Raw genomic sequence first — 27,874 nt, 5'->3', positions numbered from 1 at the left:
CTTAGTATGATGTTTTCAAGGTTCATTTATGTGATAGTATGTGTCAGTACTTCATCTTTTATGACTGAATATATTTTATTAAAGGTTTTATTTAATTATTTTTAGAGAGAGGGGAAGAGAGTGAGAAAGTGAGGGAGAGAAACATCGACTGGTTCCCTCCCATACACACCCCAACCAGGGCAACCTGGCGACCTTTTGCTTTGCAGGATGACGCCCAACCAGCTGAGCCACACCTGTCGGGCTGACAGAATATATTTTATTGTATGGATCCATAATGTTCTGTGTATCTGTTCAGTTGGTTGACATTTGGGTCGTTGTCAGTTTTTGGCTAGTAAGGCAAATGCTGCTGTAACACTTGTAAAGTGTTTGTGTAGACGTGTGTTTTCAACTCTTGTTTCTATACCCAGGAGTGGAAATGCTAGGTCATGTGGCAACTGTGTTTAATATATGAGGAACTGCCTGATGTTGTTCTGAAGTGGCTGGTCCATTTTACACAACCCACCAGCAGTGTATGAGAGTTTGAATTTCTCCACATCCTGGCCAGCTCGTTATGTTTCTTTTTGATTACAGTTAGTTTAGTGGATGTGAATTGGCCTGTCATTGTGGTTTTCATGGTCATTTCTCTGATGGTTAATGATGCTGAGAATCTTTTCATGGGCTTATTGGCCTTTGTACATCTTATTAGGCGATATATCCAGATATTTTGCTTATTTGTAGGTAAGTTAGGTTGTCTATTTAACATTAACTTATAGGAGTTCTTTATATATTTGGACTGAAGTCCCTTATCAGATGTATAAAATTAAAAAAAAAAAAATTTTCTCCCATGCTGTGGGTTTCTTGATGGTATTCTTTAAAGGCTTTATTTATTTATTTTTAGAGAGAGGGGAAGGGAGGGAGAAAGTGAGAGAGAGAAGGAGGGAAACGGGAAGGGAGAGAAACATCATTGGTTGCCTCTCTCGTGCGCCCAGACCAGAGACTGAAGTGGCAGCCCAGGCACGTGCCTTGACCAGGAATCAAAACAGCCACCTTTGGGTTTATGGGACGACGCCCAGCCCACCGAGCCACACTGGTCATGGCTTGATGGTATTCTTTAAAGCACAGCAATTTTTAATTTTGATGAAGTCCAATGTATAAATTTTTCGTTTGTGTTTTTGGTGGCATAGCTAAGAAACCATTTCATAATCCAAGGTAACAGATTTACACCTATTTTTCTCCTAAGAATTTTATAGTTTTAAATATTATTGGGTTGACTAAAAAGTCCATTTAGGATTTTTCCATAAAATGAAAAACACATTTTTCATTTTCACCAATAACTTTATTGATCTGGATATTTTGAGTATGTCAGCTATCTCCCACATGGAATAATGTTGATTGGTCTCAACCTCACCTGGTCTGCCTGACTGAGGAGCTTCGTCCATTGAGAAATCTCTGACTCGAAACTTCTCAAACTACTTTTGACACATTCGATCAGTCACAGCACCTTCTCCATACACTGCACAAATCTTTTTTTGTGTCTCAGTTATGTTTTTACCTTTCTTGAAATTACAAAGCATGATATGCCAAAAATGTAAGTGACACTAGAGCATCTCACATAAAAAACCCAACGAACTTTTTGGCTAACCCATTACATTTAGGTCTTTGATCCATTTTTGGTTAATTTTTGTATTTAGTATCAGATGGGGTCAGACCTCATTCTTCTGTCTGTGTATATCCCCATAAGTATTTTGTAACTACCAATTTGTACTTCTAAATCCCTTTCATCTTTCTCACCCATCATCCCAACCCTTCCAAACTAACCCCCATCTCCAATAACCATCAGTCTGTTCTCTTTACCTATGAGTCTGTTTCTGTTTTGTTTTTTAATTTTGTTCTTTAGATTCTGCCTGTTAGTGAAATTATAATGCTATTTCTTTTTGTCTGTTTGACTTACTTCACTTAGCATAATAATATCCTCTGGGTCCATCCGTGCTGTTGCAAATTATAAGATTTCACTATTTTTTATGATCAAGCTACATTCTGTTGTATATTTACTCGTCTATATGGGCGCTTGGGTTGCTTCCGTATCTTCACTGTAAATAACACTACAGTTAACATAGGAGTGCATATATTCTTTCCAATTAATGTTTTGAGTTTCTTCAGATACATACGCAGAAGTGAAATTGCTGGGTCATAAGGCAGTTCCATTTTTAATATTTTCAGGTATCTTTATACTGCTTTCCACAGTGGCTGCATCAATCTAATTTCCCACCAGCTGCGTGAAAGGGTTCCCTTTTCTCCACATCCTCGCCAGCACTTGTTTGTTGATTTATTGATGGTGGCCATTCTGACAGGTGTGGGGTGATATCTCACTGTGGTTTTAATTTGCATTTCTCTGATGATTAGTGACATTGAGCATCTTTTTATATGTCTATTAGTCATCTGTATGTCCTCTTTGGAGAAGTGTCTATTCAGGTCCTCTACCCACTTTTTAATTGGATTGTTTGTTCTTTTGGTGTTGAGTTGTGTGAGTTTTTAAAATAAATTTTGGCTATTAACCCCGTATCAGATGTATCAATGACGAATATGTTCACCCATTCAGTGAGTTGTCTTTTCATTTTGTTGATGGTTTCCTTTGATCTGTAGAAACTTTTTAGTTTGATGAAGTCCCATCTGTTTATTTTCTCTTTTGTTTTCCTTGCCTGATGAGATACATAAAAAACAAAATATACTAAGAGAAATGTCTTGAGATTTTACCATCCATGTTTTCTTCTAGGATTTTTATGGTTTTGAGTCCAACATTTAAGTCTTTAATCCGTGTTGAGTTTATTCTTATTTATGTTGTAAAAAGGTAATCTAGTTTCATTTTTGGCATGTAACTGTCCAGTTTTCCCAAAACCATTCATTGAATAGACTGTCTTTACCCCATTGTATGTTACTGCCTCCTTTGTTGTATTTTAAGTGATCACGTAGGTGTGGGTTTATTTCTGGGCGCTCTGTTCTGCTCCATTGATCTGTGTCTGTTTTTATGCCTGTACCATGCTGTTCTGATTACTATGGTCTTGTATAGTTTAACACCAGGTAGCGTGATACTTCGAACTTTGTTCTTTTTTCTCAAGATTGCTGTGGCTATTTGGGGTCTTTTCCAAATAACTGTTGAATTATTTGTTCTACTTCTGTGAAAAACACCATTGGTATTCATACGAATTGTGTCGCACCTGTAGATTTATTGGGGGCATGGAGATTTTAATGATGTTAATTCCCCTGTCTGTGACCGTGGTATATGCCTCCATTCATCTGTATCTTCTTCAGTTTTTTTCTTCAGTGTCTTACAATTTTCCGAGTACAGGTCCTTTACCTCCTTGGTTAGATTTATTCCTAGGTTCTTTTTTTTCTTTCACTTTTGTTTTTTGTGTGTGTGTGTGCGCAATGGTAAATGAGATTGTTTTCTTAGTTTCTCTTCTATAGTTCATTATTGGTGTATAAAAATGCAACCAATTCCTGAATATTTATTTGTGTCATGCTACTTTATTGAATTCACATATCAGTTTTAGTAGCTTTTAGTGGAGTCTCTATGGTTCTCTCTACGAGATCTGTCCAGAAGGTATCCAGCCATGTAGTAGGAAAAAATGGAGACATTTACTGAGCATGATACAAGAAACATTGTGCATAGGACAATGACACCTCAGTCCCCTTCAAGGTAGGCACCTTGGGACCTCACACAGTTCTCCCATTCGACATCAGCTGCCCCATTGTACTTACCTGAATCTCATCAACAGTCTGAAATCTCTTTCCTTTCAAAGGTGATTTTAGTTTTGGGAAAAGCCAGAAGTCACGGGGTGCCAGATCTGGGCTGTAGGGGGACTGAGTCACCTAGATGGTTTGATGTTTCACCAAAAAAGCTCTCCTGAAGACGTGATGCATGAGCGGGCACATTGTGATGAAGCTGCCAATCACCAGTTGCCCATAGCTGCGACCTTCTAAATCATCCAAATAGTTTCTGTGGAGGAGTGTTCAAGTTTAATGCAACATTTGATGCAGATTTGTTGCTCTACTAGCTGAGTCATTTTGAATGCAACAGTCACACAGTGCACACGCTCACTCAGTGCTGTGTCTGCCGGCCACACTGACTAGTATAGTGAAGTCATCGTTGTTCATGCAGTACATTCCAGTCCACTCTCTCCCTGGCTGCCAGGTTACATTGATGTCACGCAAGCCATTCTCGTTACAGTAACAATGACTGGGCTTTTTCCAGACAGACCTCGGTATATAGCATCATGTCATCTGCAAATAATGACATGTTATTACTTCTTCCTTTCCATTTGGATGCCTTTTATACTTTCTTCTTGTTTGCTGCAGCTTGGGCTGTAAGTACTATGTTAAATAAGAGTGGTGAAAGTAGTCATCCCTGTCTTGTTTGTTACTGGAAATAATTTTAGTTTTTCCTCGTTGAGTATAATGTTACCTATTGTTTTGTCATATATGGCCTTTATTATGTTGAGTTACATGCCCTCTGTTTCCACTTTGCTCAGAGTTTTTGTCATAAATAGGTGCTGGATTTTGTCAGATATTTCTTATATTTTTAAACAGTTGAATATCTTTTTAGTAGTTTTATTGAGGATTAATTGATATTCAATAAATGGTACATACAGTATAAAATTGGGTAAGTTTTGGCATATGTATATACCTGTGAAACTATCACCTCAATCAATATAATTAACATAGCAATCATCACCCCCAATTTTTTAATGATTCTTTGTAATGCTGTTTTCCTTCCAACTTTGCCCCTTCTGTCCACTACTTTGATTTGCCACTATAGATTAGTTGGCATTTCTGAGAATTTTATGTAAATTATGTACCTTTTGTACATAATTTGTTCTAGTTTTTTTCACTGTACCCAATTATTTTGAGATTCATCCATATTGTTACAGGTATAAATCACTGTTTTTAGTTGCTACGTAGTGTTCAGTTTTATGATTATACCACAATTTATCATTCATCTACAGATGGACACTTGCGTTTCCATTTTTGGCTATTACAATTGCCGTGAATATTTGTGTACAAGTCTTTGTATGGACATATGCTTTTACTTCTCTTTGGTAAATACCTTTGAGTGAAGAAGTTGGATATCTGGTAGGTGTAATACTTAACTTTTTAAGAAACTTAAACTGTTATCCAAAGTGGTTGAAAACAGTTTGAGTGTTGAACATTCCTGTTTCTGCCAGCGATGTGTAGGAGTTCCTGTTGTTCCGCAGCTTACCAGCGCTTGGTACGGTCCGCCTTTCAGAGTGTTAGCCCTACTGGAAACTGTGTAGGGCTGTTTTACTGCGGTTTTAATTTGCATTTTTCTAGTGACTAATGATATTCATTGTCTTCTTCATGTACTTATTTGCCATTTTTATGTCATTTTTTGTCTGTTTGAATCTTTTATCCATTGTTTATTGGATTGTTGTCCTCTTCTAATGAATTTTGAGAGTTGTTTATCATTTCTGGATGCAAGTCCATTAATCAGATATGTGGTTTGCAATTTTTTTCACCAATATGTGGTTTACCTTTTTATTCTCTAAACAGTGTCTTCAAAGGGCAGAAGTTGCTAATATTGATGAAGTCAAATTCATCAATTTTTTTCTGTAGATTATGTTTTTGGTATCTAAGAAATATTTGCTTAATTCAAATTCTTCTATGCTTTTTCTTAGACTTTCTGTAGTTTTAGGTTTTACGTTTAGGTCTGTGATCCATCTTACGTTAATTTTTGTAGGGGGACAAGATATGGGTCATATTTCTTTTCTCTCCTTTATTTTCTCTTCTCTTCTGTTTGGTATGTGGATATCTAATTATAGCATCATTTATTAAAAAAGCTTTTCTTTCTCCACTGAAATGCTCTAGTGGTTGCACTTGACCATGTCTGTGCAGTGGATTTCTGACTGTTTGGTTTCATTAATTTCTCTGTCTGTCTCAGTGCCTCTACCATGCTGTCTTGATTATCTGATATCAGATCCTCCAATTATATTCTTATTTTTTTTAATTGTTATGATTTGTCTAGGTCCTTTGCACTTTGAATTAGCCTGTCAGTTTCGACATAAAAGCTTTATGGGATCTGTGGTCACTTTGGGAAGACTTGACATCGTAGCAATATTGAGTTTCTCACCCATGAGCATTTGTCTTCTCTACTTAGGTATAATTTAATTCCTGTCAGTATTGTTTCCATTTTTCATTGTCTAGGTCTTGCACATCTTTTATCAGAGTTGTCTCTATTTCATTTTTGATGCTTTTATTAATGGTATTTTATAAATTGTAGTGTTTGACTTTCCCTTGCTAGTTTATAGAAATACATTTGATTTGGAATTTTATCTTTGATCTTGCAACCTTTATACGTTTTCTTAATTGTAGTAGCAGTTTTTGGAGATAATCATAGAATTTTCTAATTGGACAGTCATGTCATCTGTGAATAAAGCGTGTTATGGTTTTCTCTGTTTCAAACTGGATGTCTCATTTCTTATTCCTGCTTCATTCCCCTGGCTAGAACCTCTATTACATAAACGGAATCATGAGAGTCGACATTCTTGCCTTATTTGTGATCACAGACAGGAGAGAATTGGGTCTTTCACCATTAGCTATGGTCTTGGCTGTGAGATTTTTGTAGGTATCATTTTGAGGAAGTTCCTTTCAATTCCCATTAACCTGAGAGTTATCAAGAATGAATTTGGAGTTTGTTGAATGTTTTTGTTGAATCTTTGATATACCATATTTTTCGGACTATAAAATGCACCAGACCATAAGACGTACCTAGGTAGGTTTTAGAGGAGGAAAATAAGGGGGGGAAAAACCCCCACTCCACCACCCAGGTAAGTTGCATTTGGACTATAAGATGCACCCCCATTTTCCTCCCAAATTTGGGGGGAAGTGCATTTTATAGTCCAAAAAATATGGTAATAGGATTTTCCCTTTTTCTTGATGCGTGGGTAACATGTGAATTACCTTAGTTAATTTTTAAATTTAGAATCAATACAACATTTCTGGTTAAAAAAATTTCACTCTGCCCTACGTAGTTTTGAATTTGATTTTCCAAAACTTTTTTTAGAAGGATTTTTTATATCTATGTTCCTGAGGGATATTGGTCTGTAAGTTGTTGTTTTTATATCTGTCCTGGCTGTGGTGTCAGGGTAATTCTGGCCTCATAGGATGAGTTGTGACATAACTCCCGTCTCTCTAATTTTCTGGAATAGTTCGTGTAGCGTTGGTATTGTTTATTCCTTAGATTTTTATTAAAATTCACCAGGGAAACGCTTCGGAAATTGAGCTTTCTTTGCAGGACAGTTTTTAAGTAACAGTTACATTTATTTAATAAATGCAGACTATTCATGTTATCTGCTCCTTGAATGCACTTTGGTAGTTTGTGTCTTTCAAGCATTTTGTCCATTTTGTCTACTGATGGTCGAAGACATCAAATTTATTGCTGTAAGTTTTGATAATATTCCCAAATGTCTCTTACTGTGGTTATTGGTAATTTGTTTCTTCTCTCTTTTTCCTCTGGCTACATACAGGTTTGTTGGTTTTATAGGTCATCTCTAAAAACTGTTTTGTTTTTATCTCCATTGTTTTTCTTTTTTATTTATTGATTTCACTTTGATTTTTATTACTTACTGTTTTGTTTTCTTTTGGTTTAAGGTGTTCCTTTTAAAAATTTCTTTTTTTTTAAGATTTTATTTATTTTTATTTCATTTTTAGAGAGAGGGGGAGGGAGGAGTTGGAGAGGGAGAGAAACATTGATGTACTAAAGAAAACATTGATCGGTTGTCTCTTGCATGCCCACAACCCAGGCATGTGCCCTGACCAGGAATCGAACTGGCAACCTTTCAGTTTGCAGAACAACGCCCAACCCACAGAGCCACACCACTCACGGCTAAAAAAAATTCTTAAAGTGGAAACTAAGATCATTGATTTGAGATCTTTGTCACTTTCTACTATACACTTTCAGTATTATAAATTTCCTTCTAAGTAATGTTTTATCTGCAACCCACAAATCTTAGTATGTGTTATCATTTTTATTCACTTCAAAATACCTTCTGCTTTTTTTTATTCCTTCATTCTGTGGGTTATTTTTTGTTTTGTTTTGTTTTTGTTTTGTTTTTTGTTTTGTTTTTTTTTTTTTGGATTCTTTTTTTTTTAAGTTTTTTTTTTTTATATATTTATTGATTATGCTATTACAGTTGTCCCATTTCCCCCCCCACTCCACTCCATCCTGCCCACCCCCCTCCCTCCCACATTCCCCCCCATAGTTCATGTCCATGGGTCATACTTATAAGTTCTTTGGCTTCTACATTTCCTACACTATTTTTACCCTCCCCCTGTCTATTTTCCACCTATCATCTATGCTACTTATTCTCTGTACCTTTACCCCCCTCTCCCCCTCCTGTGGGTTATTTTGAAGTGTCATTTAACTTCTAAACGTTCCACATGTTGTTTTGTTATTGATTTGTGGTTTGCTTCCGCTGTGATGAATATTTCATGTATACGTAAAGAGAATGTATCCCCTGCTGCTGATCAATGCGGTGCCCTATAAATGTCAATTAGATGAAGGTGGGTTATAATATTATTCAAGTTTTCTCTGTTCTTATTCATTTTAATTCTGTTCTATCAGTTATTGAGAGTTGTAGTTAATCAACTATAATTTTGAATTTGTTTGTTTTTGCTTATCCATTTCTTTCTACTTTTTAAGCTCTGTTTTTAAGTGCATAAGCATTTGGGATTACCATTGCTTTTCATGAATGGACCTCTTTATTGTTATGAAATGAACCCTTTTAATCCTGGTAATATACTTTGTCTCATGTTAATATAACTGTTTCAGCTTTCTTTTGATTAGTGTATTGTATACCCTTTTCCATCCTTTTAAGCTGTGTCTTTATATTTAAAATGCATTTCTTGTAGGTAGCATATTATTTTATCTTGCTTTTCAAAAAATCCAGTCTGACACTATGCTTTTTTATTAGGGTATTTAGATCGTTTATATTTAATGTGCTTTTTAAAAAGATTTTTTATTTATTTGTTTTTGGAGAGAGGGGAAGGGAGGGAGGAAGAGAGAGAGAGAAACATCAGTCGGTTGCCTCTCGAATGTGACCCAGCTGGGGACCTGGCCTGCAACCCAGGCATGTGCCCTGTCTGGGAAGTGAACTGGTGACCCTTTGATTCGCAGGCCAGCGCCCAATCCACTGAGCCACACCAGCCAAGGCCATTTAATGTGATTTTTGTTATGGCTGGGTTTAAATCTCTGTCATCTTGCTTTTTGTTTTCTACTTGTCACATCTGGTCTTTGTTGTTATTGTTTTTGCCTTTTGGATTGTTTTTCATTCTTACATTTATTTTTGGCTTACTAGTTACAACTCTTTGTATTATTTAATGTTTGCCCCAGGGTTTATAGAATATGTCTTTAACTTATCAAAGTCTCTCTTCAAGTAATAGTGTACCGTTCTTTTCTAATGCATACGAACCTTTCTATATTATGCCTCCATTTCTCCCTTCCTAGCATCTGTACTATTATTATTTATATTTTGCTTTCATGTAAGTTATAAACCCCACAATATTATTACTATTTTCAATTTAAGCATCCTGTTATCTTTTTTAAATATTTAAATAATAGGAAAAACCTTGTATTTCCCCGCAGTTACCATTTCCTTTGTATTCATCCAGGTTCCTCTCTGGTATTATTTTCCTTCTACCTAGAGGACTTTCTTTAACATTTCTTTTAGTGCTTGTTTGCTGGTGGTGATGAACAATTTTAGCTTTGGTATGTCTGAAATAAATAATTATTTCACCTTTCTTTTTAAGGTATTTTCACTGGATGCAGATTCTATGTTGAAGACACTTCTCTGTTGTCTTCTGGCTTGCGTTGTTTTTGATATGTAATTTATTGCCATTCCTTCCTCGTATGTAATGTGTCATTTTTTTCCTTCTGGCTGTTTTTAAGATTTTTTCTTTTTTATCACTGATTTTAAATTGTTCAGTTATGATGTATCTTAGTATGATTCTTTTCTTCTTGCTTGTGCTTGTGTGTTTATTTATTTTGGGGGTTTATAATTTTTATCACATTAGGAAAAATTTTGCTCCTGTTTCCTCAAAATATTTTTCTGTATCTTTTCCTCTCCTGTTCTCCTCTTCTTCAGGGACTTTATTTTTATTTTTTGGTTTCCACTGATTTCTTTTTATTTTTTAAATATATTTTATTGATTTTGCTATTACAGTTGTCCCATTTTTTTTCTCCCCTTTATTCCCCTCTGCCCTGTACCCTGCTTCCCACCATCATTTCCCTCTACCTTAGTTCATGACCATGGGACATAACATAGTAAGTTCTTTGGCTTCTCTGTTTCCCATACTATTTGTAACCTCCCCCCTGTCTATTTTGTATCTACCGTTTATACTTCTTAATTCCCTGTACCTTTCCCCACATTCTCCCTCCTCCCTTTACCTGCTGATAACCCTCCATATAGTCCCTATTTCTGTGAATCTGTTCATGTTCTATTTGTTTGCTTAGTTCATTTTGGTTTTTTAGGTTCAGTTGTTGATAGTTGTGAGTTTCTTGTCACTTTACTGCTAGTATTTTTGATCTTCTTTTTCTTAGATAAGTGCCTTTAAAATTTTTTATAAGGGCTTGATGATGATGATGAACTCCTTTAACTTGACCTTATCTGAGAAACACTTTATCTGCCCTTACATTCTAAATGATAGCTTTGCTGGATACAGTAATCTTGGAGGTAGGTCCTTGCCTTTCATGACTTCAAATACTTCTTTCCAGCCCCTTCTTGCCTGTAAGGTTTCTTTGGGAAATCAGCTGATAGTCTTATGGGAACTCTTTCGTAGGTAACTCCCTCCATCCCTCTTGCTGCTTTTAAGATTCTCTCCTTCTGTTTAATCTTGGGTAATGTAATTATGATGTGCCTTGGCCTCCTTGGGTCCAATTTCTTTGGGACTCTCTGGGTTTCCTGGACTTTCTGGAAGTCTATTTCCTTTGCCAGATTAGAGAAGTTCTCCTTCATTATTTTTTCAAATAAGTTTTCAATATCTTGCTCTTCTGACACCCCTATGACTCGGATGTTGGAATGTTTAAGGTTGTCCTGGAGTTTCCTAAGCCTCTCCTCATTTTTTTTTTGTTTTGAATTCTCGTTTCTTCATTGAGTGTTTATTCTTCCTTCTGGTCTCAACCATTGATTTTAGTCCCGGTTTCCTTCCCTTTCCTTTTGGTTCCCTGTATATTTTTCTTTATTTCACTTTGTATAGCCTTCACTTTTTCTTCTATTTTGCGACCATGCTCAACCATTCCTGTGAGCATCCTGATTACCATTGTTTTGAACTCTACATCTGATAAGTTGGCTATCTTTTTATCACTTAGTTCTATTTTTGGAGCTTTGATCTGCTCTTTCTTTGGCCAAATTTTTTTGTCTCTGAGCAGCTGTTATGTTGTAAGGGGTGGAGCAGAGCCTTAGGTATTTACCAGGGTGGGGCAACCCATGTCTCTGTGTTTTGGCGCTCTGGTTGGGAGAGGGGTCCGAGAGGGAACAATGCCACTTGCTCAGTTCTCTGCTGGCTTTCAGTCACTTCCCCTGATACCCACAAGCCAATTGGGTCCTTCTTGTGCTGACTCCCGGGTGGGTGGGTTTGTGTACGTTCTAGGACCCTGTGGATCTCTCCAACAAACTTTCCTGTGAGGCCAGGAGTTTTCTCCTGCCCCTCAACCTCCACAGGTTTTTTCAGTCAGAGGTTTTGAGGCTTTATTTCCCTGCACTGGAACCCTGGGTTGTGCGGTTTGTCTTCTACCCCAGTTCTTCCCGGTTTATCTGTATGGAAATGTGGGACGGCTGGCCCCACCAGCTGCAGCCTTGCCCGCCCTGGTCCTCCAGCTGCCACCTTGCCGTGAGTCCTCTCCACCCAGCTGCCCGTCTCTACTCCTCCTCCCAGTCTGGATGAAAGTTTCTTCTTTAACTCCTGGGTAGTTGGACTTTCATACGGTTCGATTTTCTGGCAATTCTGGTTATTTTTTGTTTTTAAATTTGTTACCCTTCTTTTAGTTATATGAGGAGGCAAAGTGTATCTATCTATGCCTCCATCTTGGTGGGCAGAATCAGGGACTTTAATTACATGTACATTAGGCCTCTTAAAGTTGTTCCACAGCTCAGTAGTGTGCCATTTTTTGGTTTTTCTTTTTTTGTTTTTTTTTAAGTTTTTTATCTTTTGCTGTTTCATTTTGGGTAGTTTCTATTACTGTAGCTTCAGGTTATGTAATCATTTGTTCTACAATGTCTAATCTGTTGGTGATCTCAATATATTTTTGATTTCAGAATTGTGGGTTTTATCTCTGTAACGTTGATATGTTTATGTGTTTATTTATTAAACAGATACTTATAAGCTCTCACTATGTTCCAGGTATTAGATTTGACAATGTAGTATTTATTGGTGACACAAACACTTTTAGGTAGAAAGTGGAAGGCAAAAGAATGATTGCAGGTGGCTCACAAGGTGCTGGAGACTGCGAACACATGGAAGGTTTTCTTTTGGTGCATTGTCTGTAAAGGGGAGAAGGGAAGTGTGATTTCAGGGCGGGTATGGTGATGCTGTCAGGTGAGTATTTTTATAAGATGAGGGTATTCTGTCATATTTATATGCTGATCTTACTGTATTAATAAAAAGGGAAGAACAGATGACAGGTGGGAAAGAAAGAAGGTAACCTTGAGAAATCTTCACAAGAAAGGTGGAGATTCAGTGCCGAAGCAGAGGATTTTAACCTTAGTATAGAGCACACTTAGGTCATTCTTTGTCACAGGGAGAGCAGAGTGAATGGGTAAAGTTGGTGATACATTGGTAGATTTTCCCATGGTAGTTTGGAGCCTGCTAAAGCCTTTGACTGCCCTTGCACGTATTCACTGTGTGCCTGGAACCACTCCTGGCAATGTTCTAGGTGCTACAGTATGGCACTGAACCATTCGGATGTTGCCCTACTCTAACTAGGCCTGGTATTTAAAGAAGCAATTAGAATAGTGTGTGTCAATGCGTAGAGTAGCTCCTGGCACTATAATAGCTGTTCGGTAAATGTTTGTTCACTGAACTTGTATTGAATGTGTGTGTGTGTGCACATGTACACACATGCTGAGGTAACTGTTTAGCTTTTTGGTATTTCCTAAATATCTCAGCTACTTACTGATTATGGCTTCGTTTGGGTTGCTTTTACAGGTCAGGTGTTGTGTTTTTGTAGCTCATCTCATTCTCTGAACTTTTCAGTGACTACAACTTCATAGTTTAAAGCCTATGTGAAGCTTAAATAGGTACTTTTTCTCCTTGTGTACTAATCACATGGACTAGGTCCAATGGGAGGACAGAAAAGGAGCAAAGTTCTGCTACGCGGGCAACTTTGGGATGGCATCCTAGCGAAGGTCACACCAACTGGTGCTGGAAAGAGAAGTGCAGGAGTGCCGGAAGCACAGGGAAGATGAGGGGCACAGCAGAGGGGACCTCACGCCCATTAGCAGGAAGAGCAGGTGGCAGTGGTAGGTGACAAGCTGAGTTGTGAACGTATTTGAAGAGCTAGTTTAGTGAATCCGTATCATCCACTTGAACATCCTTGATATGTGCCATTGAAAAAGAAACACAAAATCCCCTGTATCCCACGTTGTTCTCCAGACACTCCTCTTTCGAGTTAAACGTAATACAGAGTGATTCCTATCTGCGGTCAGTATTCTCTCCTGCACCACACTCTTCAGTCCAGTCTGATCTTGCTTCCACCCTTTGTGCCTCACGAAGACCGTTTTTATTAAGTTTATCAATGGCCCATTTGGGCAGACCCAATTAACATTTTTCTTCTTCTTTTTTTAATCTTCATTGGGCTTCTCATGAGAACCATGTTGTTTTAACCTGTTTCTTTTCTCCCACTAAACATTGCTCCTGCGGATTTAGTTTGTTTCTCTGATCATTCCCTTTTCTCCTCTTTGTCCTTCCTCTACCATTAAAAGTAAGTTTTTCAGGCATCGTGCTAGGTACTGGGCCAGGTAAGAGAATACGAAGGAAGAAATGTGTTTTGCCTCAGTGTGTCAAACATTGAGTTAGGGAAGTGAAATAGTACAAAAGAAAAAAGAATTACACGTTAGTGTTTAATCAGATGCATAGCTGTCAACAGCGTATTTAGACCTAAGTTGTCTTCTCTTTGAATTCTACCCCTCTTTTCCTAGGTATTTCACAAGTTTTTATCTTAATAAAAATGTTTATCTGAATTGCAGATACAATATATGCAGGTATTTCCTTGGCTTTTCTTAGATACTGAGTTTCAGGCGACTATGAGACAGAATACTGTAGAAACAAGAAACAGAATACTGTAAACAGAAGAGAAAAAAAGACCCCTATTATCAATATTAGCTTGACTATGCATTTATATCTTTAGCCCTGATTTTCGTGTATAATATACCTTGAAATAGTAGTGAAATTATGATGACATCACGATTTATGCTGAGTGATGTTTTGAGTTCTGTCATAATTCATTTCAGTTCTTAAGCATACATCAGAATTGAGTAAAATGTTATTAAACACGTCTCTTGAGGTTTCCCCCAATGTTCTATACCTTTGTTCAAGGTCTTTCTGCTTCTGTGAAAATGACTGAAGTCATGTACAGAAAGAAAACAGTGAACATACTAAAGTACATTCCTTAGGAGACTATTGAAACAAGCTTAAAAAGCCGAGCTGGAGATTCAGGACACAGCTATTAGAATAAATCATAACATTATGCAAAATGAAAGAAGCCAGTCAGAGAGAAAGACAAATACTGTATGATTTCGCTCATGTGTGGAATCTAATGGAGAAACTGGTCTAACAGCAAAGTAGAGACAGACTCATAGAGAGAGAGCAGGCTGACAGCTCGGGGTGGGGTTGGGGGATTGGGCGGGTGGAGGTGTTGAGCAAAAAAGAAACAAATGAAAATTCAGGGACACAGACTACCATGTGGTGATCGCGGGGCGGGGGTGAAAGAGGAAGGTGAGTGGAGGTAGAAGAAGGAATTGGAGGGATAAAAACAATTTAAAAAAGAGAGAGTTGCTAGGTACTGTCCACCAGAGAGAATAAATCATGCAGCGTACAAAATTAGCTGTAATGGATGACATACAGGTGCTTCTGGTAGTCTCCATTTGTGACACTGGTTAGATTCTTTTTCAGTTACAGAACACTTGAAGAGCTACTATTTGTGTACCACTCAAGGAAAGATAAAACTAAGAGAAGATAAATCCTAAAGTATAATAATTTCTCCTCCTTCCTTCCCACTCCTGTCTCCACCTTTTTTCGTGGAGAATGTCTGTGACACTCCTGAATATCTTTTAGAAGAGGTAGAAGTTCACTGTTACTTTTTTTCATAGTTGTCCCATTTAAAAATGATTTACACACACACACCTTTGTGTCTCTGCCTCCCTGTCCTCCCCTTCTCTCTTCTCTCTCCTGTACACACAAGACCCAAGTATGCTTGATCTTTTCATTACAATTTTTTTAAACAATAAATTATACCCACTTGTCCTTTCAGGGTATAGATTATGTCTTAACAATGAATTAAAAAGTAACTGCCTCATTTAATATAAAATAATCTCATTACTATAATTTTTTATTGTCGTTGACAAAAACTGATCATTTCATATGTGCACACTTTAAAGATTTGGAAACAGTTTTCTAAATTTAGTGGCGTTTGAATCTATTTGCTAAAAATATTAAAATGTAGTTTTTTTATTTTCCAAAAATCCTGATTATGTCAGTGAAAATTGGAAACCTACTAGCTTGGTTTCGAGAGAAACCTTTGCACGATTAATATATCGGATTGAAATTTGGTGTCGTGACTTAGTAAGTATAGCAGTTCTTCCATTTGTGTAGCAGTGTCTTTGTAGTACCCAGTGAAGCCAAACATCAAAATAAGCCATTTAAAAACATTCTTGCTGACTTTATTGGAGTTATATTGGTGAATAAAATTATACATATTTTTAAGATTTTATTTATTTTTTAGAGAGAGGGGAAGGGGAAAGAAACATCAGTGTGTGGTTGCCTCTCACATGCTCCCTACTGGGTACCTGGGCCGCAACCGAGACATGTGCCCTGTCTGGGAATTGAACCTGCGACCCTTTGGTTTGCAGGCTGGTGCTCTATCCACTGAGACACACCAGCCAGGGCTAAAGTGTGTACTTCTATAATCATTGTATTTTGTGCTCACCACACAAAGTCAAGTGTCCTTCCATCATCATTTATCCCTCCTTTCTCCTCTTCTATCTGCCTCCTCATAAATCAATTTTAGTGGTAAACTTTGAAGTACTATTTTTTGTGTGCAAGAAAAGTATTATTGCCATTAATAAATACAATCTAAAAATCAATCTAAAATATTATTTCACTTTTTTTGAGCCTTGTAAGATTTCAGTATTTTGGTCAAATATATATATATATATATATCAATTAACAATGAATAAAACATACAGTTGAGTTTTATGAGGATTTAAAAAAAATCTGTGTATGAAGTGGACCACACAAGGACAAACTCCTGTTGTTCAGGGGTCAGCTGTACCTATTTTGGAGATACAAATGCAAACATTTCCTAGTGATGGGGACTGCATGATCAAAAGAGCTTGAACACCCATTTGTTTAAGCTGTGGTCATTTCCGACTTGGACCACTGTGGTGATCTCATTGATATGTTTACTCCCATTCTAGTTTTTCCAAAGCTATTCTCCGCTTACTAGCGTGATCTTCACAATATGCAGTTGTCAATTCCTTTGCTTAGTAAACTGCATACACACGCACATCTTTAATATGGTCCCTAAAGTCTACAAGCTACGTAATCTGGCTTCTCAGGGCTTGAGTCTCGTTTTTCTCCAGTCTTCTTCCTTCTGTACTTTTTCCTCCCACAGACTGCATTTAAGTCCTTTATATCAGCTGTGTTCCTGTCCTTTTTGGTCTTTCCATGTGGTGTTCATTCTACCCTGAACTCTTTCTTACCTTTACCTTCCTTCCCCAGTTCACTTCCTACATATCCTTCATATCTCAGTCTGAAAGTCAGTACTTGCTCAGGGAAGCCTTTGGTAATCTTCCTGGCCAGAGTCATATTCATACTCATATTGTCTCACACACGTGGACACACAAGTATAAGTTCTCGTGTAATACTGTTTGTATTTGCCCTTCCTTATACTTATCAGAGTTGCCATTTTATCTTTGTTTGCGTGAGTAGTTGCGAAGATAGTCATTGACGTTACTCACATGGGTGTTAAGCTCCATGAGGACAAGGCCCTTGTTTTTGCTTATCAGTCTGTTCAATCATTTATGTGAGTGAATGTCATGCCACAGAGTTTGTTTTATCCTTAGGGAAGACAAAGAGCCACTGGAGGCTCTATGAAAACAGAAGAGTGATGATGTCACATACTAAGGCTTGGGCTTTGGAAAGGTTAGCTGGAGGCTGTAGTTGAGTGAAGGAGAGGCTGGAGTTACGGGGCCATTGTAGATGAAGACAGATAAGGGCCCGGAAGACTGCATGGAGAGGAGATAGTGTTGCATCTAGTAGGTGTTTTGGAGACAGGATCCAGTAGCACATGGTGACAGGCTGTTGGAGTCAGAGATTACTTAAAAGCTTGGGCTATTAATTCTTGGACCACTTACCAGGTAAATTAGCCTTTCAAGGTGGTGGATACTTTTCATTTTTAACACAATTCACAGGAGTGACCTCTTGGGCACTGCTTTATTTATGTGTTTTTAAGATAATCTTATTGAGATATAATTCACATACCATGCAGTTCACCTATTTGAAGTATACAATTAAATGGTTTGGAATATATTTGTAGACATGTGCAACCATCACTACAATTTGAGAACATTTCATCACCTCAAAAACAAAGTCCCTATCCTTAAGCTGTTATCCCCTTCTCTTCCACTGCCAGCCCTGTGCAACCACTAGTCCTCTCTGTCTCAGAAGACTTCCTCTTTCTGGCCATTTCATGTAAATGGAGTCATACCATATGTGGTCTTTACACCTGGGTTCTTTCACTGGCATAATGTTTTCAAGCTTCTTTCAAGTCGTAGTGTGTATCAGTACTTCATTCCTTTTTTTTAGCCAAATAATACTTCATTGCATAGATGTATATCATGATTTGTGTACATTCATCAACTGAAGGACATCTGTGGTGTTTGAGCTTTTGGTTATTGTGAATAATATTGCTGTGGATATTTGTGTACAAGTTGTTGTGTGAATGTTTTCATTTTGCTCGCTCATGTGATAACTCTTATGTTTAATCATTTGAGGAACTGCCAGAATGTTTTCCAAAGCTGCTAGCTACATGGTTGTACATTTGCACTGAGATTTCAGTTTCTCCATACCCTTGGCAGCGCTGCTCATCTGGCTCGTGATTCTAATCATCCCAGTGGGTGTGAAGTAGCTATCTCACTGAGGGTTCGATTTGTATTTCTTCTGATGGGAAACGATGTCAAGCATCTTTTCATATGCTTATTGGGCATCTGTGTATCTTCCTTGGAGAAATACAAATTCAGATCCTTTGACCATTTTTTATTGGGTTATTTGTCTTCTTTTTTTTTTAAGTACAATTTCCATTTTATTTTTTTCCAGAGAGCTTTTCTTCAATCCTTAAGAACTTAGCTCTCTGCATAGGCTTTGGTGGAGGTTGTGGGCAGCACCTGAAGGTCAAAGGCAGGGTGGGATGTTTGGTCCTTCTGGGTTTCACAAGAATGAGTCCTGACTGCCTTGCTGCAAGTGGCACAACTCATGCAATAGTGTAGTTTCACATACAGCTTGGGAAGCACATAGGTGTCAAAGACACTCGCTTTGGAGATGTCCGTAGCAGCTCTGGCCTCTACTATGTTTTGACTGATGAACTTTTTAATGGCCTGGTCCTCGGACACACATCTGGTGAATTTGGTGCAGCGAATAGGCAGCACAGGGCCGCGGCCTCTTCTGGCGTACTGGCTGTTTCTTCTCTTCTTGGTCATCTTGGAAGTGAGGACCTGAGAGAGTTGGGTTCTTTGTGTTTTTATTATTAAGTGGTAAGAACTCTTTATATAATGTAGGTATCAGTCTCATCAGATACATGATTTGCAAATATTTTCTCCCTGTTCTATGGGTTATCTTTTCACTTTCTTGATGGTGTCCTTAGAGGCACATAAGTTCTTAATTTCTATGAATTCTTATGTTATCTATTTGTTTATTTTGTGTCTTGTGCTTTTGGTGTCATATGTAAGAATTCTATGCCAAATCCAAGGTCATTAAGATTTGACACTACATTTTCTTCTAAGAGTTTTGTAGTTTTAGCTCTTAAATTTAGGTCTTTGATTCAGTTTAATTTTTTTGTATTGTCTGAAGTAAGCATCCTACTTCATCTTTTGCACATGGCTGTGCAGTGGTCCCAGCACCATTCGCGGAAGAGTTCTTTCCCCGCTGGCTGGTCATGGCACCTTGATGAACACCAGTTGACCGCAGATGTAGCTTTGGAGCTTTTTTTTATTAGCAAGTATTTTAGCTGTCACACTGTTTGGATTTCTCTTTCACAGATAATTATGTAATTAAAGGAAGATTGTGCTTATTTTTAAATACGCATTTAGGGGTGTTTGTGTAATTTTAGTACCACATAGTGTACCACAGACGTAACCTGGAAAAGTGGGCAGTTTACACATGTGAATCAGCTGTTTTGATCATGACACTTGAGTTTGGAAACTCTTGTTTCACTGGCAGCGCATGTTGGCTCCTTTTTTACTGGTGCTTCCTGACCGCCAGGCGCTGTGCTGGTTCAGGGCTTGTAAAGAAGCACGCGGCAATGATGGTAAGATTCTGGGAGCAGAGAGAGAGAGATGGTAAAATGACATGGGAATAGCATGTAGGGTTGTTAGTCCATCAAAGAGGTATATTTTGACATCGTATAGGCTGTACAGCTGTTTTTACCCTAGTATGCAGTTTTTAGTATTAACCTTTTATTTAAAAATATAAATAAACATTTTCTTAAGACCAATAATCTTTTTTGTTTTTTTAATCCTCACTCGAGCATATGTTTATTAATTTGAGAGAGAGGAAGACCGTACATGCCCTGACTGGAGAGCAAACCCACAACCTTTTGGTGTGTGTGGGATGACGCTCCAGCTAGCGGAGCTATCCACCCAGGGCAAGACCAAGAACCTTAAATTTGCTTTTCCAGGGCTCTAAATTAAGATATGAGTACCATGGATGCTGCTGAAAAGAAATGAATGATAAAGAAAGACTATTAGGTCACTTTTTGCTTTTTGTGTTAAGTTCTGGGAAAGTCCATTATTGACTACAAATTGCTGAGGCTAGTTAGTTAGATGGAATCATTAAATTCTTTTGTGTTTTTTTATGCATTCTTAGGAACTCATAATCTTTCATTGAATGAGCTGGAATTGAATTATTTAATTTGAAGTCTTCTTTCACTAACGAAACTTTTTCACTTACTGTTACTATATAATTTACATCCCCTTTATCTTAGGAGTCTCAGCAGTCCAGCTTTGGCCCTGGAGAACAAAGTGAGTATTTCTTTTCCTCTTGGTTTTCTTGAGCAGTCATTTCTCATGGCCATATCATACATTGCTTTAACAAGTTTTTGCATGTCTTATCCCAGTTTTTATGATTTGATTAGTAATTGGTGGAACTGAATCTTGATATTCTTTAAAAATGAAGATTTATAGACCATTGGAGGGCAAAGTTAATTACTTTTTATTTTTAGAGAGAGGGGAAGGGGGGGAGAAAGAGAGGGAGAGAAGCATGGATGTACGAGAGAAACATTGATTGTTGCCTCTCGCATGGCCCCAACCAAGGACCAAGCTGCAACCCAGGCACGTGCCCTGACAGGGAATCAAATAAGCAACCTTTTGCTTTGCGGATGTGGCCTAACCACTGAGCCAGAACGCTCAGGGTAAAATTAACTATTTTTATTATTGCGTATTTGAACTACAAGATTCTTGGATTCAGTTTGATTGTCACTTTATAAACCCAAGAGCCATTCTGTTTTTCCATCTCCTTCATAAAGATACTTGATTCTGTGTGATAGCAAAACTCCAGGTAAGAAGGGGTCACTATAGCTTACAATGGCTCTTCTCTTCCTGTATTTATATATTTACTCTTTTGGTCTGGGAAGAAAGCCTGCTGTTAGCTATATAACCCCCCTCCACCTCCATGACCTCTTGACCTCTCAGAGGAACTTGTCTGAGGGGCAGATAGCCTGAGGGAATTCAAGCCCGTCCTAAGACCTGAGAGTGGTAAGGTTGGCCTTAGGCGAGGAACTATAGCAAATGTCCAGGCTTCACTAGATAGCTCTGTAGCAAAACAAATGCTCTTTGCCAAGAGTAATGCCCTCTTAAGTAAGGCAAATTTATACTGGTAATAGCCATTTTGGGAGGTAAAAATATGGCACTTTTTGCTACTTAGCGTGTTACCTTTAGTGATCTTAAAGATGAAACTAGAAGAAGATCCCTTTTAATGTTAACAGATTTTATCTGTACATCGATTTCTTCTGTGTTAAAGCTGTTGTTATAGGGAGAAGGGACTTGACGTTGTGAATATACAGAAAATAGGTAGCTGCAGACCAGAGAGTTTACATTTTCTCTCTTAAAACCTTTTAAGAATGCCTCATCCTTACTTTCACCCCCGACCTCTATTCTCTCTCCCCAGAGCTAACTGTTGGCAAATGGGATCCTAAGTTGCACCTACTCTCTGCTACCTGTGTCGTTCACTTAATTTATTTTAGAGCTGTTTTTGTATCGATATAAAGCTCTTGCTCATTCTTTTTAGCATTAAAATTGTGTTACATTGAATGACAGTACCATCATTTGTTTCAGTAGTCCCCCTTGGTGGACATTTGTTTCCAGATTTTGCTGTTACAAACTATATATTACATAATAAACATCGGTGCATGTGTTTATGTATTCCTTCAGATATATGTGTAAGGTAAATTCCTTTTATTATAATTATGTATGTGGATATGTGCGTTTAACAGTATTACTAAGATAATATTACCAGATTGCCCTCCAAAAAGATTGCATGAGTTTATAGTCCTACCAACAGCATAGGGTCCAGCAGGTCTATTTCCGCCAGTATCTCATGTTATTGGTCTTTAGAGTGTTACAGATTTGGTGGATGAAGAACTAACTATATCTCGTTGTTTTGATTTATATTTTCTTAAGGGTATATTGATACATATTTTACAATCTAAGTAACCCTATTCCGGTTGCTGATTTCTGCATTCTTTTTATTCTAGAAAGATACAATCCTTCTTCTAAAACCTCAAATGGGCATCAGTCTAAATCGTAAGTTTATTTATTAATAAGTTTAATGTTTGTCTTTTTTGCTAAACATCTACATGTAGTGTCTGGATATTTAGAACAACACTTAGGAATATGCACTTAATCTCTTAAGACAGGGCCAGGCACACTTTGATGTAAAAGTACGTAAAGGGCCCGATAGGGAAGTGTTCAGGCTCTAGGGCCCAGATGGGCTCTGTCCCACCTGTTCGTTTCTGCCCTTATTGCATGACAGCTGCCATACGCATCCGTGGCCATCTCTGGCCATGGTCCTGGATGTGTTCCAATAAACCTCTCTTCACAAACAGGTGGTGGTCCGAATTTTCTTTGTGGGCCATAGTTTACTTACCTCTGCTCGGAGATTACAGTTTTTTTTCCCATCTTTCCGAGATGTGTGTTTGTATTGATAAGTTGTTTTTAATAAAGAAGACATAAAAAAAGACAGGATGCTTCTGCATAGGCCCTCTATGTAACCACTGAATGTAGACTATTGAAGCAATGTAGTTTGTACTGTTATTAAGCTTCCCTACTTTTATTTTGTATTACATCAAAATTTCACAGGGTAGTATATGAGATGATAATAAATTCCAGAATGAAGAATAAACTCCTGAATTCCTGAGACCACAAGTAATCTCGGCGAGTAGAACAAAGTTCTAAAGAAACTGTGGCCAGAAATAGTGCCAGCTCGATGCCATAACCACAGTCTATACTGATAACCGCCGCCTCTTCAGGTGACCGTAGGGAGCCCTGAGTGAGAGTGGAAATATATGAGTGCAGCAGGCCCCACATGACCACTGAAGGATTCAAATCGGATTTCTCCTTATCGCATTGCTTGACATGTAAAGAAGTAAAGGGAGCCTGCCGTATATGTGCACATCACTTTGGTTGCTGAGGGAAAAGCAGGCAGGACCGTGAGTAGTTGGTAAAAGCTTTGACTGACTCACATGTCAAATCATAAGGGCCGAGGGAACTTAAAGTGAGCCGTTTGCTTGCAGGAAATCAGTCGTGGAGATGCACTAACCCTCGGCCAAAAGAAAACTCTCATCGTTTGTGCCCCACTTAATTGGGCCAGCCTTAAAACACCTCTCACAATGCTCTGATTACCTGGTTACTTTACTTCTGTGTGAACTTTTATGTGATACTCTGAATTTGGGGTCAGATTTAGAAGATCGTGTTACAGACTTTGAGGAGGAAGTGTAAGTAGTTAGTAGAGTGAAAGGAGATTTTCCTTCCCCTGATTGGAGACTTATGAAAAGTAATGGAACTACTGGTAATGAGAAATTGAAACTTGTTCTAGTTGTATTTCTCCCTAAGCTTTGTAGTAACTTTTCCTCTCCTATAAAAAGGCAAGCAGTGCTTTACGACGTTATTTATTCTTCAATTTTAATTTTGACTTTATGGCCTTGAGAAAAATATATCTTGGTGTTTTTTAAATTGTTTTGAATTTGGTCAATAAAAATTTGGAATCTGGAGTTTATTTTTTATATATCTTGGTGTTTTTTAAATTGTTTTGAATTTGATCAATAAAAATTTGGAATCTGGAGTTTATTTTTAATACATTCATGGTCATTCTGCAGTATAGTCAGGTTTTTTACCCATAATTCTTCTATACAGGGCGCTCATCTTTCATATCGAGGCGTTTATGAACTAGAACTTTGATTTTATGTTCTGGTTTTCACATTTCCTCAGTTGTGCAAATCTCTTCACGGAACATTGGTGACAGTGAAGGAGAATTGCAGATGCTTTCATTTTATCTTCCTTCTTTTTAGGAGTTGTGTCTCTCTAGTGAACTGTCGGGTATGAGTACGGTGATTTGTCTTAATAATAAATGAGTGAGTGTGTACAATTAGAGAACAATTAGAGGTAACAAAAGCGAGTGTAAAAGCTCATAGAAGGTGGCTTTTGTTTAATTAGAAAAGAGAGATGAATATTTTACTGATGGAAAAGTTAGAGTTTCTGAAATTGTAGATTACTTATTTCTGATGTTTAACTCTGGATGTGAACCAAACCAAACAGAATAAGACTCTGAATTTTTTCTTTGTTTTTCAATTGAATCTTTGGCTACGACAGTGATTATTTCTAAAATTCTTGGTAGATATTTAATACTCTGATATGCCATAATAAACTGTTCCAAAAATAATAATTCTGTCTGCCTTTTCCCTCTAGTATGTTAAAAGATGACTTAAAGCTGAGCAGCAGCGAGGACAGTGATGGGGAACAGGTGTGTCTACTCCTACATGATGTTGCCAGCCTCATACAGTATTTGCCCTCATTGGTTTTTAGTAAGAATGATAATAAAAGAATACATCTATGATCCAGTTATTTAAAATAAGTTAATTCCTGCTTTCCAACATTGGAATGTTGTAGTTTTCTGGTCTATCTTTAAACCTCCATTTTCTTTTTTACTTTAAAAAAAAATGGCGTTTCCCTAATACTTACCATGGATCGGAACATACTTATGAAGCATGTGATTGTGGACAAGATCTGTTAACAAAGCTTTTTATCATATCCTGGCAATTAGTTATTCTTTATGTTAAAACAGTATATTACTAGTGTTTCTTAACATGGATGCACACACTAGAGAAACCAGTTTTTCTATGACACACTCAGATAATTGTTCACATTAAGGATATAGAGTGCTATTTATTAATTCATGGATTTCCTTTCTTGTTTTAATTTTAGGATTGTGATAAGACAATGCCAAGGAGTACACCAGGAAGGTAGGCATCCTTTTATTTCATAAAGTTGGTTGGCAGATTTGAATGTTTTGCTGTTGTCATTGTTTAAAAACAAGAAAAGAAAAACCTTTTGGTCGCTTACATGTTTTATCTCTTTTAGTAACTCTGAACCTTCACACCATAATAGTGAAGGAGCAGATAACTCCAGGGATGATTCTAGCAGCCACAGCGGGTCTGAAAGCAGCTCTGGATCGGACTCAGAGAGCGAAAGTAGTTCCAGTGACAGCGAGGCCAACGAGCCCTCCCAGAGTGCATCTCCGGAGGTGAGAGGGAGGCAGGGGCACCTTCCCTGGGCCCTCTTACGGCCCCTGGTGATGGCCAGGTGAAACCTGATTCAAATACAAAAGGTGAAGGAAAGAAGGGTGCATATTTTGACAGAATGAAAACTTGAACTATATATCTTGGAGGGCACCTAGGTACTTCGGTTTCCTTGTTATTTGAACACAGTCTATATTAGGAAATACTTGAGGTCATATTTCAGGTCATAAAAATACTGGATTTTTTTTTGTTTGGGCCCTATTTTATATCTTAATGTGGTCATTCACATTATGTAGTTATTGTGGCTAAAAAGTCTTCCGATATAATTTTACTGTAGGTTGATAAAATGTGATTAAAAATCTCTCTTGGTACCTATATCATTTGTTTACTTTCTGGATCCTATATGGTCTTTCAAATTTTGCCTTTGAAAATAGATTGCTGAAAGGAATATTTAATATTTAAAGGCCATCTATATAACATTAAGCTTATTTTCTCATTCAGCTGATCAGACCTTATAGTCAATATTCAGCCCTTTGCCTTAGTTCAGGCAGAACTATGAAAAACAAATACCTTAGACATTGTATTTTTCCTCTTCCTGAGACTGTAAAGGAGGGAGAAGCTACAATATTGATAAAAGTGTACTTCTCTGTCTTTCAGCCTGAACCACCACCAACAAACAAATGGCAACTTGATAATTGGTTAAATAAAGTGAACCCACATAAAGTGTCACCAGCTTCTTCCGTGGACAGCAACATCCCCTCATCTCAAGGCTATAAAAAGGAAGGCCGAGAACAGGGCGCTGGGAATAGCTACACTGATCCGGGTGGACTGAAAGAAACGAGTTCTGCTACCCCCGGACGGGACTCCAAAACTGTCCAGAAGGGGTCAGAAGGTGGACGTGGGAGGCAGAAGTCTCCTGCGCAGAGTGACAGCACGACGCAGAGAAGAACTGTAGGCAAAAAGCAGCCCAAAAAGGCGGAGAAGGCAGCTGCGGAAGAGCCGCGCGGAGGTTTAAAGATAGAAAGTGAAACCCCTGTAGACATGGCTACCAGCATGCCCTCCAGCCGACACAAAGCGGCCACCAAAGGCTCTCGGAAACCCAACATAAAAAAGGAGTCCAAATCTTCCCCGCGCCCTTCCGCAGAGAAAAAGAAATACAAGTCAACAAGTAAATCTTCCCAGAAATCAAGGGAAATCATAGAAACAGATACCTCATCCTCAGATTCGGATGAAAGCGAGAGCCTTCCTCCTTCCTCACAGACTCCTAAGTACCCTGAGAGTAACAGGACTCCCGTTAAACCCTCCTCCGTGGAGGAAGAAGATAGCTTTTTTCGGCAACGAATGTTCTCTCCTATGGAAGAGAAGGAACTTCTCTCACCCCTCAGTGAGCCTGATGACAGGTACCCACTTATTGTGAAGATTGACCTGAATCTCTTGACTAGAATACCAGGAAAGCCTTACAAAGAAACGGAGCCACCCAAAGGGGAGAAGAAAAATGTGCCAGAGAAGCACACGAGAGAGGCTCAGAAACAAGCCTCAGAAAAAGTTTCCAACAAAGGCAAGAGGAAACATAAGGTTTGTAAAAGGTTTTGTTGTTGTTTTCGTTCTTTTAAACATCAGATTCTGAAATGCAGTGGAAATCTCAGAGTCACAGCTATGAGGGAAATAGAGAGTGAGCCCAAGGCCCAGCGGAGGCTGCAGACAGAACGGTCTCCTGAGGACCACTGTGCCTGTCCCCGTCTCCTTTCGTAGAGCAGCATGGCTTTGGATCAGGTCACCAGCGACCGGTGCTTCTGTTCAGAGTGGGTGCGGCCAGTGTAGAGGTGCGAGTGAAGCAGAGGTTGCAAACTGGCCTTCACAGCATCTTCACATTTTGGTTTGAAATGTCTTTAGTTGGGGTATGTACTCCCCAGGTTGTCACACTTCTCTTATCCTCAGACCAAGTCACGTTTTGTAAATTACTAATTCCAGCTAAAAAATGGACTCACCGACTTTGACAGGTTCTTAAGAACTTCACCAATGCCGTGTCCATAACTGTACCCCAGCTCTTTGCCCCTGTCAGACCCCGAATCTGCGAGTGCAGAAACGAAAACATGTGCCGACACAGCCAGCTCCCATCTCTGAGTACTTCCCAGATAATTCGGATTTAGAAGTGAAGGTTGGTGTATATATTTGTCAGCTTTTTTTAGACCCAGGAAATGTGAAAACTCACAGATGTTTATGATTGGAGGATAGTAGACATAATGGAAAGAGCTGAACTGCTTCTATATTTAGACTGACATTGTCTGAGAAAAACAGCTTCATCTTTTCATGTCTAGGGAGGAATTTATATTTTATTTATTTTTAAAATTACGTTCAAGATTTTATTTTTAGAGAAGGAGAAAGAGAGGGAGAGAAACATCCATGTGTGTGAGAGATACATCAATCAGTCGCCTCTCATACACGTGCCCAAGTGGGGACCTGGCCTGCACCCCAGGCATGTGCCCTGACTGGGGATTGAACCAGTGACCTTTTGCTTTGTGGGCTGATGCCCAACCAACTGAGCCACACTGGTTGGGGCTAGTGAGGAATTTTTAGAGCAAAGTGAATTTTAATAATCTGTTT

General features: G+C 38.2%; 1 protein-coding gene across 3 annotated transcripts in view; it reads left to right on the top strand.

The window, feature by feature from the left end:
- AFF4 (ALF transcription elongation factor 4) overlaps positions 1-27,874 on the top strand; it is a 92,221-nt gene that overhangs the window by 42,942 nt on the left and 21,405 nt on the right. For all 3 annotated transcript variants that reach the window (XM_053913224.1, XM_053913225.1, XM_024575310.4), the window contains 6 exons: positions 20,465-20,501; positions 22,232-22,280; positions 24,441-24,495; positions 24,957-24,994; positions 25,113-25,275; positions 25,928-26,845. In XM_053913224.1, coding sequence (XP_053769199.1) covers positions 20,465-20,501; positions 22,232-22,280; positions 24,441-24,495; positions 24,957-24,994; positions 25,113-25,275; positions 25,928-26,845 — 1,260 coding nt within the window. The remainder of the gene's footprint in view (positions 1-20,464; positions 20,502-22,231; positions 22,281-24,440; positions 24,496-24,956; positions 24,995-25,112; positions 25,276-25,927; positions 26,846-27,874) is intronic.

This window comes from Desmodus rotundus, chromosome 10 (genome assembly GCF_022682495.2).
Source record: "Desmodus rotundus isolate HL8 chromosome 10, HLdesRot8A.1, whole genome shotgun sequence".
Classification (NCBI taxonomy): domain Eukaryota; kingdom Metazoa; phylum Chordata; class Mammalia; order Chiroptera; family Phyllostomidae; genus Desmodus; species Desmodus rotundus.
The sequence above is the reverse complement of the archived record's forward strand: the minus strand, read 5'-3'. Positions and strand labels throughout refer to the sequence as shown.